Source organism: Vicia villosa, unplaced genomic scaffold (genome assembly GCF_029867415.1).
Source record: "Vicia villosa cultivar HV-30 ecotype Madison, WI unplaced genomic scaffold, Vvil1.0 ctg.001961F_1_1, whole genome shotgun sequence".
NCBI lineage: Eukaryota > Viridiplantae > Streptophyta > Magnoliopsida > Fabales > Fabaceae > Vicia > Vicia villosa.
Genome location: NW_026705791.1, coordinates 409,498 through 422,792, shown reverse-complemented (window position 1 = coordinate 422,792; position 13,295 = coordinate 409,498). Strand labels below are relative to the sequence as shown.

The 13,295-nt window shown below is 32.0% G+C and overlaps 2 protein-coding genes across 2 annotated transcripts; one reads left to right on the top strand and one right to left on the bottom strand.

Moving 5' to 3' along the window:
- Positions 1-4,714: 4,714 nt before the first annotated feature.
- On the top strand, positions 4,715-7,619 carry LOC131637264 (phosphatidate cytidylyltransferase 1-like). The gene is made up of 11 exons (XM_058907845.1): positions 4,715-4,972; positions 5,063-5,316; positions 5,416-5,567; positions 5,653-5,794; positions 5,888-6,044; positions 6,131-6,178; positions 6,258-6,344; positions 6,452-6,580; positions 6,651-6,707; positions 6,892-6,975; positions 7,323-7,619. Exons 1-11 carry the CDS (start codon positions 4,895-4,897, stop codon positions 7,404-7,406), a joined length of 1,272 nt encoding a protein of 423 aa, XP_058763828.1. The 5' UTR covers positions 4,715-4,894; the 3' UTR covers positions 7,407-7,619.
- Positions 7,620-7,769: 150 nt separating this feature from the next.
- Positions 7,770-11,809, bottom strand: LOC131637293 (trigger factor-like protein TIG, Chloroplastic; the record flags this gene model as incomplete). The annotated part of the gene is made up of 13 exons (XM_058907876.1): positions 7,770-8,008; positions 8,323-8,418; positions 8,548-8,697; positions 8,871-8,951; positions 9,147-9,239; positions 9,338-9,430; positions 9,632-9,786; positions 9,895-9,985; positions 10,322-10,505; positions 10,705-10,793; positions 11,016-11,144; positions 11,288-11,371; positions 11,453-11,809. Coding segments are annotated over 13 exons (1,680 nt in total), but the record flags the coding sequence as incomplete, so codon positions are not given.
- Positions 11,810-13,295: the final 1,486 nt, after the last annotated feature.

The following is a 13,295-nucleotide window of genomic DNA, read 5'->3' as shown; positions in this document are numbered from 1 at the left end:
TGAATATATCTCGAACTTCATAATTTGTATACCTGCATTCACCAGCCAATTATGCACAATTTCTAAGGCACTCGTCACATGCACTTTGTATACATATCAATGTCAATTATTTATATTTTTACAACCATCGTACGAGTGATCCACCATCTTGTTCTTATGATTTAAGGGTGGACATTAGTTCTGTTCAAATTAGGCCCCAACCTCTAAACCGAACAACTCCATCGACTAAGAAACATAGACCAAATTTTCAGCCGGTTCAACCATTTTTTGTGTTTCGGTTTGAATTGAACTCGGTTGATAAACCAGTATTTTTTTTTTGGCTAATAATCGGGCCATATTAAAGTTAAAGCCCAGATTAATATTAATTCGGATTTTTTTTTTTGGGTTTGTTTGTTTTTTTTAAAATTCTAAGTATTGCTCCCACATCCTTGACAAAAATTAATATGAAAATGTATCTCCGCATAACTTACAAAAGTACATATTTGAATGGATTTTTAATCAAAAAACACATGACCTCTTCCTCATTGCCAGCAAACTCTCTCAAACTCTCAAAATCTCAAACTTTTTCAACTCACTTCCAAGTTTCTAATCTCAACATCCAATCAATCGAAGTTGATATGTCTTCTAACCGGGGAACCACGAGCCCTTCAGAGGAAGAAAGAATATCTAACAAGTATGACTCTTGATTCATTCCTTTTTTATGAATGTACTTTCTCAACTGTGGACGTTCATCTTCCTTTTACTACTTTTAAAGTAGAGGTATTGAACCATTTGCCATAGCTCCCTCATAACTTCACCCTTATGTTGGGCATATATGAAATTCTACTAGTTTTGGTATGAGCATATGAAGGGAAAATTATGCGGTGTGTTCCTTTTTCTTCACCTTTTTAAATGTCTAAGTGACTCGGCATCCTCGGCTAGGGGTAGAAGATTACTCTGCTTCAAGTCGACCATTCATGGCGTCAAACCTCTTCTAAAGCTCTCGTCTTTTGAGGATCCAATTTTCCTAGTGACCATCGTCACTCCAGAAGCTCACACTACAATTTGTGATGTCGATAATGGAGTGGAAGGTAGATGGGCTTACCTATTTCCCAAATATTGAACTAAGTATCACTATTTACAGGAAAATAACTTTTTCTCATATAGCGAGAATAACCTTTCTTAAGAGGCTAAGTATAAAAAAGGAAGATTAGTGAAGTTCATCAATAATCTAGGATATATAGAGGGAACTACCTTGGTGACAGAAGCTAATAAGAAATGTTTAAAGCGTCTTATTGACATCCAACTATTGATAAACGCTCATTCTCAAGAAGAGAGAATAATCATTTTTGATAACTGCAAACTTTTTGAGTTTCATGATATTTTTACCCTGATTGCCTCTGATGCACACATTTTACTCATTATTGTGTAGACTGCATGATTAATAAGGAACAATTCCACTCATAAGGCGGAGAGTATGGCCAGAAAAAAATAATGCTGCTATGAAAAACCTTCCGACTTCTCAAATCCCCCCAGTAGGTATTGGCGTCCCTTATTGGTGTGGTCTGACTCCTAATCAACTGAAGGTCATCAACATTTCTTTAGATGAGGATAACGCTTTTTTGGCTGAACTTTATGGGCCCGTTCTGGATGAAGAAATGGGCAAACTAGCCAATTTGGCATCGTGCTGAGAAGCAACTGATGGCGGAAAACATCTGTGACCCGAAGCTTCAACAAAGCTGGTACATGCATGAAGCAAAGGAAACTTCTACCTCTCTCTCTATGAGGTGAAAAATGCTTTGCTTAAAGCTCGCTAGCTCTCTTTCCGACCAGGAGGCTAATTTGGCGAAGATTGCGACTATGAAATACAAGCTTTTTATGTTGCTCAACGCAATGTGGGGAGGGCTAAAAAGTTAGAACTCATGCATTCTTAAAATGCTTAATTAAATCAACAATTAGTTTACTGTAAGAGTTCCGCCTTTTGTGGTGGTTTTAGAATCATTTGAAAATGTTTTAGACCAAGTAAAGCATTTTCACCATCCTTTGACACTTTCAAATGAAAAAATCCGACCGGATCAAGCTGCCATAGATGGAAAATTGTTTCTATGTGAAAGTAGGTTGTAAGAGGTCCTGGTCCGGTGGTTTTATTTGAAGTTTCATGTATCAAATACATTTAGGGGGAGAACGCCAATACAATTTTGTTGCTTGTCTTTTACGCTTTTGTTTCTTTATTAGTGTTTATTGAGTCTTCTCTTTAATTGTACATCTTTGGATTAATTTTTTTTAATCCATTTGTTTTTGCATGCATAATTAAATTGTTTGCATTTGAGTATGGTTATTGTGTTTTAAGTCAATTTGTTGAGTTAATGAAACAAAAACCATATTTGATGTTAGTTCAAGTTATGTGAAAAAGAAGTGGAATATCAAACTTTCATGTAGCTTAATAGGTTTTTTATGATTCTGATTTTACGAGATGCAAGTCGGATAGGAAAAACACTAGTGGTACCTGTCACTTGTTTGGAAATTGTTTAGTTTCTTGGCACAGTAAGAAGCAGCATAACATTGTGATATACAAGAACAATATGATTTTGTAACAATAAAATGAAAAATTGGAGGAGCTAAGATTCGAATCGTGTAACTTCTAATACATTTCACTACGGATTTTAACAATGACCGTAGTGAAATGTCATTTAGTAAATACAAAAAAAAAAAAACGCCCAAAATGTTACCATGGTTAACAAGGAGCCTAAGGTAATGTTGTTTTACGAAAGATATTTTTCATAGTAGCTGTTTTAGGGGGAACACAAGAATTTGTTTGTTTGGCTTAAAGTGGACTCCACTACAAGTGAAAGTTTATAAAACATAAAAAAAGAAGGAGACTGAAGTTACATTTCTCTAAATCATTTAGGGGAAGAACCTCAATACAGTTTTTTAATTGTCTTTTACACTTTCATTTTGTTATTAGTGTTTATTCATGTACTTATCGTAACTCTCGTAGTTACTTCTCTATCTCTCATGTATGCATACCAAATATCCATGTATATCTCTCATGTATGCATACCAAATATCCATGTACCTCTGACACAGTTGCTTTTGAAAAAGTGTAGACACGATTAAATATAACTAATATTGATGCTCTAAATGTGTCTTTTTTTTTTTTACACATATCACATTGAAAATTCTTATTTTTCTAGATTTTGTTTGCGAGTTTGGAGGGGAGGGGAGGGGAAGGCTTCCGACAATGGAATTTTAAAAAAATATAGAAAAATATTTGACATTTAAAAAAAAATGATTTTGTTTAGAATGATAAAAGAATCATTATTATTACTAAATTTTTAAATTTCAGAATACTATAACAACCTAAAAGATATTTGGATATTTTATGTAAGCCCTCTAAAACCCTCCTTCAATACAATTTTTGAGTTCCCCATTTTATGAGGTTTTTGGTGTTATGAATAAACTCAAATCCTCCAAAACCCTCTTACCCAAAATCTTTTTATTCTTTTCACCTAATTCTTCATATTTTTCAAAGCCCTCCCCTCCCTTTCTCTCCAAACTCGCAAACAAAGCCTTAATGATTTAACACAATTTAATAGAAACAACTTTATTTGAGCTATTCAAAATTTTATAAAAAGTTCTAGAGAAAAAATAGTTAAAATTGCTTATATTCAAACTATCTAAAATATATATGAAGGGATATCGACTAGTATACAAATACATAGTGGAGGGACTGTCCATTTCTCCATTACAATATAATTTCATCAAAGGTTCATTCCTAAACCTCTACCTTTTTATTTAAATTTTGCAGATAATATATTCCTTTTTAGAGAGTCGAAAGAGGATTTAACTGAGATGTTGAAGATTTAGAGACGAGTCTTAGAAATACATGAGTTTCTTCTAAACAGAAGTAAGACAAACTATATGATATGTAAATTTAGCAAAAAAGAAGCAATTCTAATCTATAGGAGAAAGTTGAAGCATGTATCATCTTGCAAGTCCAAGGTTTAAATATTTTGAATATATAATATAAAACGATAGAAAATATAATGAGGTGCAAACCATCAAATTCAAGTTGGGTGAAGGAGGGCTTCAAGATTTTTTTTTGACACAAAAGTACCACTGAAGTTGAAGGAAATTTTTTATTAGATAGTGGTAAGACCTACGATGTTATATAAGACAAGATGTTGGACGGTTAAAAATCAGCATGAAAATAAAATAAGTGTATAAGAGATGAGGATATTATCTTGGATGTGTAGTAATACTAGACAAAATAAAATTATAAATGACATTATTCAAGAGAATATTGGGATAACACTTAAAGTAGAAAAAATTGTGAAAAATAGGCTTAAGTAGTTTGGACATGTAGAGAGAAAAACAATAAATTTTGTTGTAAAGAGAGTATATCAGATAAAAAGGAGTGAAACAATTAAAGGTAGAGAAAGACCAAAAAAAACTATAAGAAAATCTATTAATAAAGATTTCATAATTAGTAAATTGAATAGAATATTAAAATAAAATTAGATCTTAAGACATAATCAAAAAGCTTATTAATATTAATTTTTTTAAGACATCCAAATAGACATTAAGTAGAACAAGTATATATGATTATTAAAGTTTGAGTGAAGTGAGGGGCATTGATTGGTCAATGAAAACTTTAACGTAACTCTCGTAGTTACTTGTCTATCTCTCATCATGTATGTTTTCTGTTATTCTCGTTACTTTTCCTCAAACATAGCATCCAATTACACAACCTCATCTTCAACCTTCATTCATCATTTTTCTCATTTTCCATCTCTACATTCTCCTAACCAGCTACCAATTTCTCCAACTATGTATAACCTTTTTTACATTAAGATCCATTTGATTTCTTTTTGAGCACAGGGAGAAAATTCAACTATACCCCATCTCTTCAACAATGAAAGATTCCAATGCGGATCATACATGTACTTCGCCGAAAACTCCAAATTTTCGACAAAGAAGACGTTTAAATGAGGTTCGTTTATATGATCCATATACCGAATATATTAATAATAACTCGTTTTTTGATGATTCGGTTTCTTCTTTTTATTTTTTTTTTTATCAGATTCTTCCTGATATAAACAAATCAAATGGAATCCTTTTACTTGCGAACGATAAATATAAATACAAATCAATGTGGATTCGCGCGTATTCGTCTCTATGGATGCTAGCATCTGTCGCACTTATCATATACATGGGTCATCTTTACATCTGGGCAATGATGGTTGTTATCCAAATTTTTATGGCTAGCGAGCTCTTCAATCTACTGAGAATAGCGAATCAAGATAAGCGTCTCCCGAAGTTTAAGCTCTTGAACTGGTAAGCACGGCATTACAATTCCAAATTTAGTTCATTTGTGATGTTTAATTTGCGGGGAAAAAAAAGAAGATTAGATTATGAACACAACGAATTTTCCAGGCATTTTTTCTTCACGGCGATGCTATACGTATACGGCCGTATCCTCAGTCAGCACCTTGTGAATACTGTCACATCAGATAAATTTTTCTATAGACTTGTCAGTAAACTCATCAAGTATCAAATGGTTATCTGTTACTTCTTATATATTGCAGGTTAGTACTAGTGTCTGGTTTTTGTTTTGTTCTATGATAAATTGATTTATGAGTAAATATTTTCATGTATGATTTCTGATTTCAGGTTTTGTATGGTTTATTCTTTCATTAAAGAAGAGATACTACAAGTATCAATTTGGACAGTATGCATGGACACATATGATACTTATCATTGTGTTTACACAGTCTGCATTCATGGTAGCTAATATATTTCAAGGAATTTTCTGGTAATGTTACTTCTGATACATACTAATTTGTTCTTTTACTGTTAACTTTGTTCTTTCTTCATGTTTTCATAACATGTTACTATTGTATTGAAGGTTTCTTTTCCCTGCACTTCTTATTGCTATGAATGATGTTGCTGCGTATTTCTTTGGTTTCTTCTTCGGGAAGACACCTTTAATCAAGTTGTCTCCGAAGAAAACATGGGAAGGTTTTATTGGAGCGTCTGTTGCGACTATGATTGCTGCATTTACGGTGAGAATCGATTAGTAAAGGAAACTGTTTGATAGGAAATTGCAATAACAGACTTGTAAGTAACTGATTTAGCATTGTTTGTGCAGTTTGCCAACTTTTTGGGTCGGTTTCAGTGGCTAACATGTCCGAGGAAGGTAAGAATCTTGGTTAAGTGGAGTCATGTTAGATTAAGAGACATGTTTGTTTGTTGATCGTTTGGTGCAATAAATTCAGGATTTATCAACTGGTTGGCTTGAGTGTGACCCTGATACAATTTTTAAGCCAGATTACATTCCAATGCCAGGACTTGTTCCTCATGGGGTAAGTGAGGAATCTTTATGTTGATGTGATTAGCATTCATATTTCAATGTTTATAATAACTTCATGACTTTAAAGATAATTTTTTTTCATTCTGCAACATTTTATAGATACCTGAGAAAGAAATAGCAGTTTTGCCAGTACAGTGGCATGCCTTATGGCTAGGACTATTTGCGTCCATCATCGCACCGTTCGGAGGATTCTTTGCTAGCGGTTTCAAAAGAGCTTTTAAAATCAAGGTAAGCTCTTGATCTTTACAGTAGGGTTTATTTTGAGCCATGTATTATTAATCTCTTCCAACGAATCCAGGACTTTGGTGACAGTATACCTGGACATGGTGGATTTACTGACAGAATGGACTGCCAGGTTTGCACATAGATATATTTATTTTTCAGGTCATTGTGACACCTTCATTTCAATGCTTAGAACATGTTCATAAAAAAGAACCTTCAATTTCTTGCTATGAGTATGATACATGCAATATACAAGATTTTGTGCTGTTGTTGTGACTGACTGTTGTGTTTTATAATGTGTTATTCATCGTTTCCAGATGGTGATGGCTGTTTTTGTTTACATTTACCACCAGTCATTTGTTGTCCCCCATGACTATTCCATTGATGTGCTTTTGGAGCAGGTGAGCTTGTTTGTTTAAGCAATTTATTCTATAGTTTTCAATCATGTGAAAATGTGAAGATTTTGTTTCCATCTGTTACTTTTTCTTTCAGTTCCATATTGCATAGATATAGGTCAAACAGAAGGGTATGTTTCACTCAGGACATTTCCTAGAGACCAAACAAGTTAAATGTTTTGTCGTGATTTATGAAACACTCACACAGACACTGACACATTGACACTCGAACTATTTTTAAAATGGAAGAACTTGAGCGAAAATTACATGTATCGGACACCAGACACACTTTTAATCGTAAGTGTCAGTGCTACATAGGCCAATAATCATTTCATTTTATATTTATCTTGTAGATAATGAGGGACCTTGGTTTTGAGGACCAGCTAGCTCTTTACACAAAACTTGGACAGATATTACAAGAAAGACAACTAATCTAGACATAACAATCACTATGTACATTCTATCAAGCATGCATCAATTGGTGTACAAATGGTGGAGATTGATAAAGAATCTTTCTGAGGCCACTCTTTTAAAACTGCTGAGTATATTTAGTAGTGAGTACAGAGATCCTTGAATATCACATTGCTTATTTCCCTTTCGGGATTGACATTGACATTTTAAGCATACATGAAACGAGTAATATATCGGTGTTTTTCAAAGCTGTTGGAAAGAACTGAGTTTTAAATAGATTATGAAATTTCTTTCTAGCATGGAAAGGGTGGAGATGCAGCTCTTTGTAGGACTTACTGTACTATTTGCTACTGTTTTTTGTTATTGCTTTCTACTTTCAATGGAAAAGATTTATCATCAGTAGTAACACATAATTTTATTCTTTAGTTCTTTCTACAAAATTCAATCAAGAATAGTTTATTTCCTCGTAACTTACATCAGCCGAAAGAAGACTCTTTTAAATGGATCCGCAATTTCACTTTCCTAATTCGTTTTGGCTGGTGCCCGCCTCTCATATTGTTATATACTGAATGTCTGCATTTTCTCTCAACCATTCAAGCACCTTAGCTCCTTCTAGTATTTCTTGAACCTTCAGGAAAATTTGTACAGAAGATATCAATCAATCTTTAAATTAGGAAAGAAAGAATTTCAAAACACAAATTTCCTTTTTGAAAATGAAAAATGCAACCTAACCTAAATCTACCACTGTCTGCATAATGCACTTACTTTTGTTAATCAACCTAACATGCAAGTTGGAAGTGTTTATCCCTACGGAGATTCATTTTAAAGACCGTTCATAATAAAATTAATTTGAATATGCATAAATGCAATGAATAAGAAGTCGAAACAAAAAACTAATAAAACAAAATAACCGGGAGCAAATTAAAAAAGTAAAATGCAAACCTGATCCTTTACTCGTTCCTCATCATACTCTTGTTGTGAACGTTTGAATTCAGCAACAGAATTCTCAACCTCTTTGACGATGTCTTCAATAGGGATCTAGAGAACATATAGCCACAAATCAGTCTAATAAGCCAAATATTTTGCTAAATACACTTATAACATATTTTGACAAAGTTGAACCTAGTAAATATTTCTATAAAACATATCTTAATCCGACATGCATACCTCCATATTTTCACGCCTATATATGTCACCTACTGCCAGGCTCTGTTTGATCAAATTTGTTATATTTTCCTTATGATGCTCAAGATACTCGTTCACAGCCTTTGGACTTGATAGAGAAGCCAGCTGCTGCTCAGTTAGTTTTACTTTTGTCTGCATCATTACAATTTTCCAAATAAGAACTAGTAATTAAATGTATATGCTCACCCGAGAAAGTTTTCTTTTTCCTTTTCTCATTTCAAATCATAAACTGATGCAAAAATTGCTTTAGTCGAACTATCGAAGTTTCCTGATTGGCCCAAAAATGTTGCTACTTGAATCAATACCTGCATTTCTAATAGGTTGGCTCCATAAAACTGTCTACCTTGTTCCTCAAACAAGGATCGAGGTATATCAACTTCTACCATCTGAAATGACAATATGAATATTAAGCGAAAAAATTACAGAAATTGACTAATCTAACAAAGTTGCAGAAATTATACGAATATATCCCTAAAATTATAAAAGAAGCACACATAATGAAAAGATGTTGCAAGGTACATTCTAATCTAGAAGACAAGACAGATTCAATCTAATAATGTTACTTAATGATGTAATGTTACCTTAGAAATCTGTTCTAATATAGCATTATCAGTTGCTTGTTCCCTAGCTGTTTGTTCTATCTCTTGACATCTCTGTAACAGTAATTCCTTAACCTGGAAATTCATGTTGGAGAATTTTAATCTCAATTCAAACAATACAATTTTTTAGCTTACACTTTACAATGATAATTGCACTTGAGGGAGAAAACTACCTGTTCCACTGTGGTGCAGCCAGAGATAAGTTTATCAGCAATAGAATCATTCAGCTCTGGTAAATCTCTGTAAAAAAGTTCTGTGCACACAACCTGTTAGAAATGAAAGAGAAGCTTAATTAGTTGATGCGTTGAAGAATAATTGTCACGCAAGCGCTCATACATACACTTTAAAGGTACAAGAAAATAATACGATAACAAACATCCACAAACTATATAGCCAAACGAAAAAACTACTATGCCGGCTTGTGTTCCTAAAACAATTAATATTTTGATTCGGCGTTAGAAACTTACTGTAAACTGAGCATGGACACCCTGGAGATTTTCTTGCTTCCAAGTTTCTGGAAAAACAAGGGGAAATGACTTTGTTTCCCCTCGGCTAATTCCAATAATAGAATCAAGGAAACCCGGTACTAATAGGTTACCATCCTCGGTATCGAAATTATATCCTGCATACGTAGTATAAGGTTTAATGAAAAAAAGATCATGATATATCACTTCAAAAGAACTGCTGTCACAAATCAGTTAATCAACATATTTCAAGCACATCACCAGACCTTTAGTTTCAGCTGACGGAATACTTTTGATATTTGTTTCATCCTTATCAATGGTTGTTGCTGAGATGTCAAGTACAGCAACATCACCAACCTGAAACACGAAAAAGGTATCTTGTAGCAACTGGAAAATTTCAGCTAGCCAATGTGATATCTACTCATACACTATCAAGATGGCATAAAATTACATACGTAAAAAAGGAAATGGGATTCATGCGGAAAAACATTTTTCTTCGAGCCAGCAACTAAATACAAAACATACATGAGGAAACATGGATAGGTTCTGAACTTTTGTTTGGTAGAACTTCAAAACGTTCCGAATAAAATGACTCTTTAAGGTTTGAAATGAAATTTTAGAAAGTAATCACGATAAAAAAGTAACAGAAAACAACTTTCTGTTAGTTGACTAATGCAAATTAAATTCAATCACCTGTAGCCCTCTATCAGTAACAACTTTCAGTACACCGGTAGACTTGTAACGCCTTTTAAATTCTCGTTCAGATGCTATGTGAGCATCTATATCACTGTCTATCTCAACAACAACCTTCACATTTTTGTATGCATCATCAGAAATCCATTTAATTTCTGGTGCAACATCAACCATGACTTCGTATCTGGAAATATGAAATAAGTGAGACTAACAAAGATAATCTGCATGCAGAAGTAATCGGCTGATAATAAGAGCATTCTTTCTAGAAACCTTCTTTTTCTTTGATTTTATGAAAGAAGGTACTTTTGGTATAGCAGACTTAGAAAAGGGGGAAGAAATGAGTGTCATAGAAAATGCATTTCAAACCGTAACATATACATTACCTAAGAAATCCGAGAGAAGAATATGTTTCCTCCATCTCAGAAAATTTAGTGACTATACCTACAGAATCCTGCAAAGCCCTTCCAGTAACCTATAAAACAACATCGATTATGAGATGTTCAAGTGTGAGATCAGAATAATATGATGAATATGGCTGTTAGGTAGCAGTTTCTCAACGAATATCAAGGAATCATTCCCGGGTATAATCGCAAAAAAGCACTCTGAACCCAAAATTGTCTAAAAAGGCTAACATTACTAGATAATGTATGGACATCACAAAAACAAGAAAAACCGGAACCAGATTGCAACATACCGATGATACAGCATGTGAAAGTGTGGTCCTCAATATAGCTTCAATTGTAGCCTTTCGAACATTTCTTCTCCCCACATAACCAACGAGAAGATTTTCCGGGACCTCGGATCCATGACGAAATCCAGGTACCTGATTATATAAAACAATTTTAAATTAGATCATACTACTATAACTTGTGAAAAGATGGTGAAATAGTAAACTTGTGTAGGGTAATAATGGTAAGATATATTATATGATTGTGTAAACATAAAGTAAGCATAAACCAATAACACCTTTGCCTGCTTCCTAAACTCAACTAGAACCATTTCGTAACATTCCTTGCACACCAATGGTGGCACCTCCACATGCAATCTAACCTGCAGAATATGCAGAAATATATATTTATATTCATTTGCAGTTAAATAATGATAGTTGAAAAAGTTTACATTTACACATACTCTGGAATTAGCTTCCTCTGTTTGTGTGACCTTCAATTCAGCAGGAAGACGGTCTCTTTCGAAGTCAACTGAGGTTGAAGAAGATGAAGAGGAGGAAGAAGCTGAGACAGTGAAAGGGGAAGAAGTGTGATGATGGAGAGAGGGTTGTTGAATGTGAGAAGTGAAAGATGAGAGGTTGAATTTGAAGGGTTTAAGAGAAGTGTTGAAACGAAGAAGAAGAGAATTTGAAGAAAGAGAGAAAGAAGGGTTGAAAAGGAGAGAATTTGTTAAGGTTCGAGTACAGAGCTCCATGGCAATGAAATCAACTTCAGCAGAGAGAGTGTTTTGGTTGGATAATATAATCCAGATATTTTGTTTTTTTATTTCAACATATTTTCACTATTTTATTTTATCCAAACTCCTTTAACGGTATAGATTAAAAGAGGAAATTTTTTTGAATATAAAATTTAAACTAGACAGATGATTTTTTTGTTGTTGACACAATTAGATAGGTGATATTGAAAAAGATGAAAATAAAATAATCTTTAATATATTAAAACAAAATACAAGGTTTCCTCCCAATTTCTTATTAAATTTATAATTGTATTTAATTATTTAAATTAATTTATTTTTATATACAATTTTTTTTTAAATTATCAATTTTAAGAATTCCAATTAAATTATTTTTTTATTTAAAAGAATTTTAATAATATGGCATATTTATAATTTTTTTATTGGATGACAGTATAAAATACGATATCTGTTTCTAATTTGTGACGTGCATCACAACTAAGTTAAAGTCTAAATGGATACTACATTGGCCTACGCAAATTGTTCATATATTAACTATATTTTGCTAATTTACATTGCCTTTTATGAAAATAAAAGCAGAAGCTATTATTATTTATTGTGTTCGAATTTAGATAAAATATTTATGTACGCAAATTCCTAGTATTATTGGGCCGAACTTTAAGTTGTTTTATCTTATACTTAAAAGGAAAAATAGAGTCAAACAATATTTAAAAAAATTCCTTATAAAAAAGTTTTTTTTAATTAAAATAAAAATATAACTTAAGAAACTTTTAAAGTCTACTAGAACAGTTAGAAAGTAATTTTATAACTTTTTTTTAGAACATTTACTTGTACCTATCTATATATCTTCGAATCTCAATTACCACTATTTATATTATTATATTATTATAAATTATTTTTTAGTTCTTCTCACCAAGATATATTTTTATAATTCTTCTCTTATTACTTTATTTTATCTAATTTAAAAAATTATTCATTCACGTGTCAATATTAATTATCGTAATTATTGTGCATTATTAAACTAGGATGAAGGATTATAAAATTTGTTAATTTTGTTTGCTAAAATTATTCATATCATAATATTATTTATATTGCTAAATATTTTATAAAATATTTAATATCTTTTAGTAATATAATAATATAGTAGTATTTTAGTTTAATTTGAATCCATTTTTGTGTAATATATATATATATATATATATATATATAATATTTTATTATTTTTAAAAATATGAATTAAAAGCAGTACTTTTACTCATAAATATTTTACATCAAACATTATATTAAATTTGGACAAAGAAAATATTTTCATAAATATATATGAAACGGTTATTAGTTTAAATTATTTGTAAAATTGAAAAATTATAAATATTATCAAACAACTCAAATTTTATTTATAAAGCTCTTATTGTCTTGAATTTAAATAAGATTATTTTTATTATTTTTATATATATTTTGTTAATTATATATTTTATTTTTCAAAAAATAAAGTCAACAAAATAGGGATGTGAATCAATATAGACCTGCATAAATCAACGGGTGCAGTTACCGT

Bases quoted from the DNA above. Each gene is read 5' to 3' on its own strand.
- LOC131637264 (XM_058907845.1), top strand. From the start codon at position 4,895: ATGAAAGATTCCAATGCGGATCATACATGTACTTCGCCGAAAACTCCA. The intron at 4,973-5,062 runs GTTCGTTTATAT...TTTTTTTATCAG, and splicing joins AAAGAAGACGTTTAAATGAG to ATTCTTCCTGATATAAACAA. The intron at 6,345-6,451 runs GTAAGTGAGGAA...AACATTTTATAG, and splicing joins CAGGACTTGTTCCTCATGGG to ATACCTGAGAAAGAAATAGC.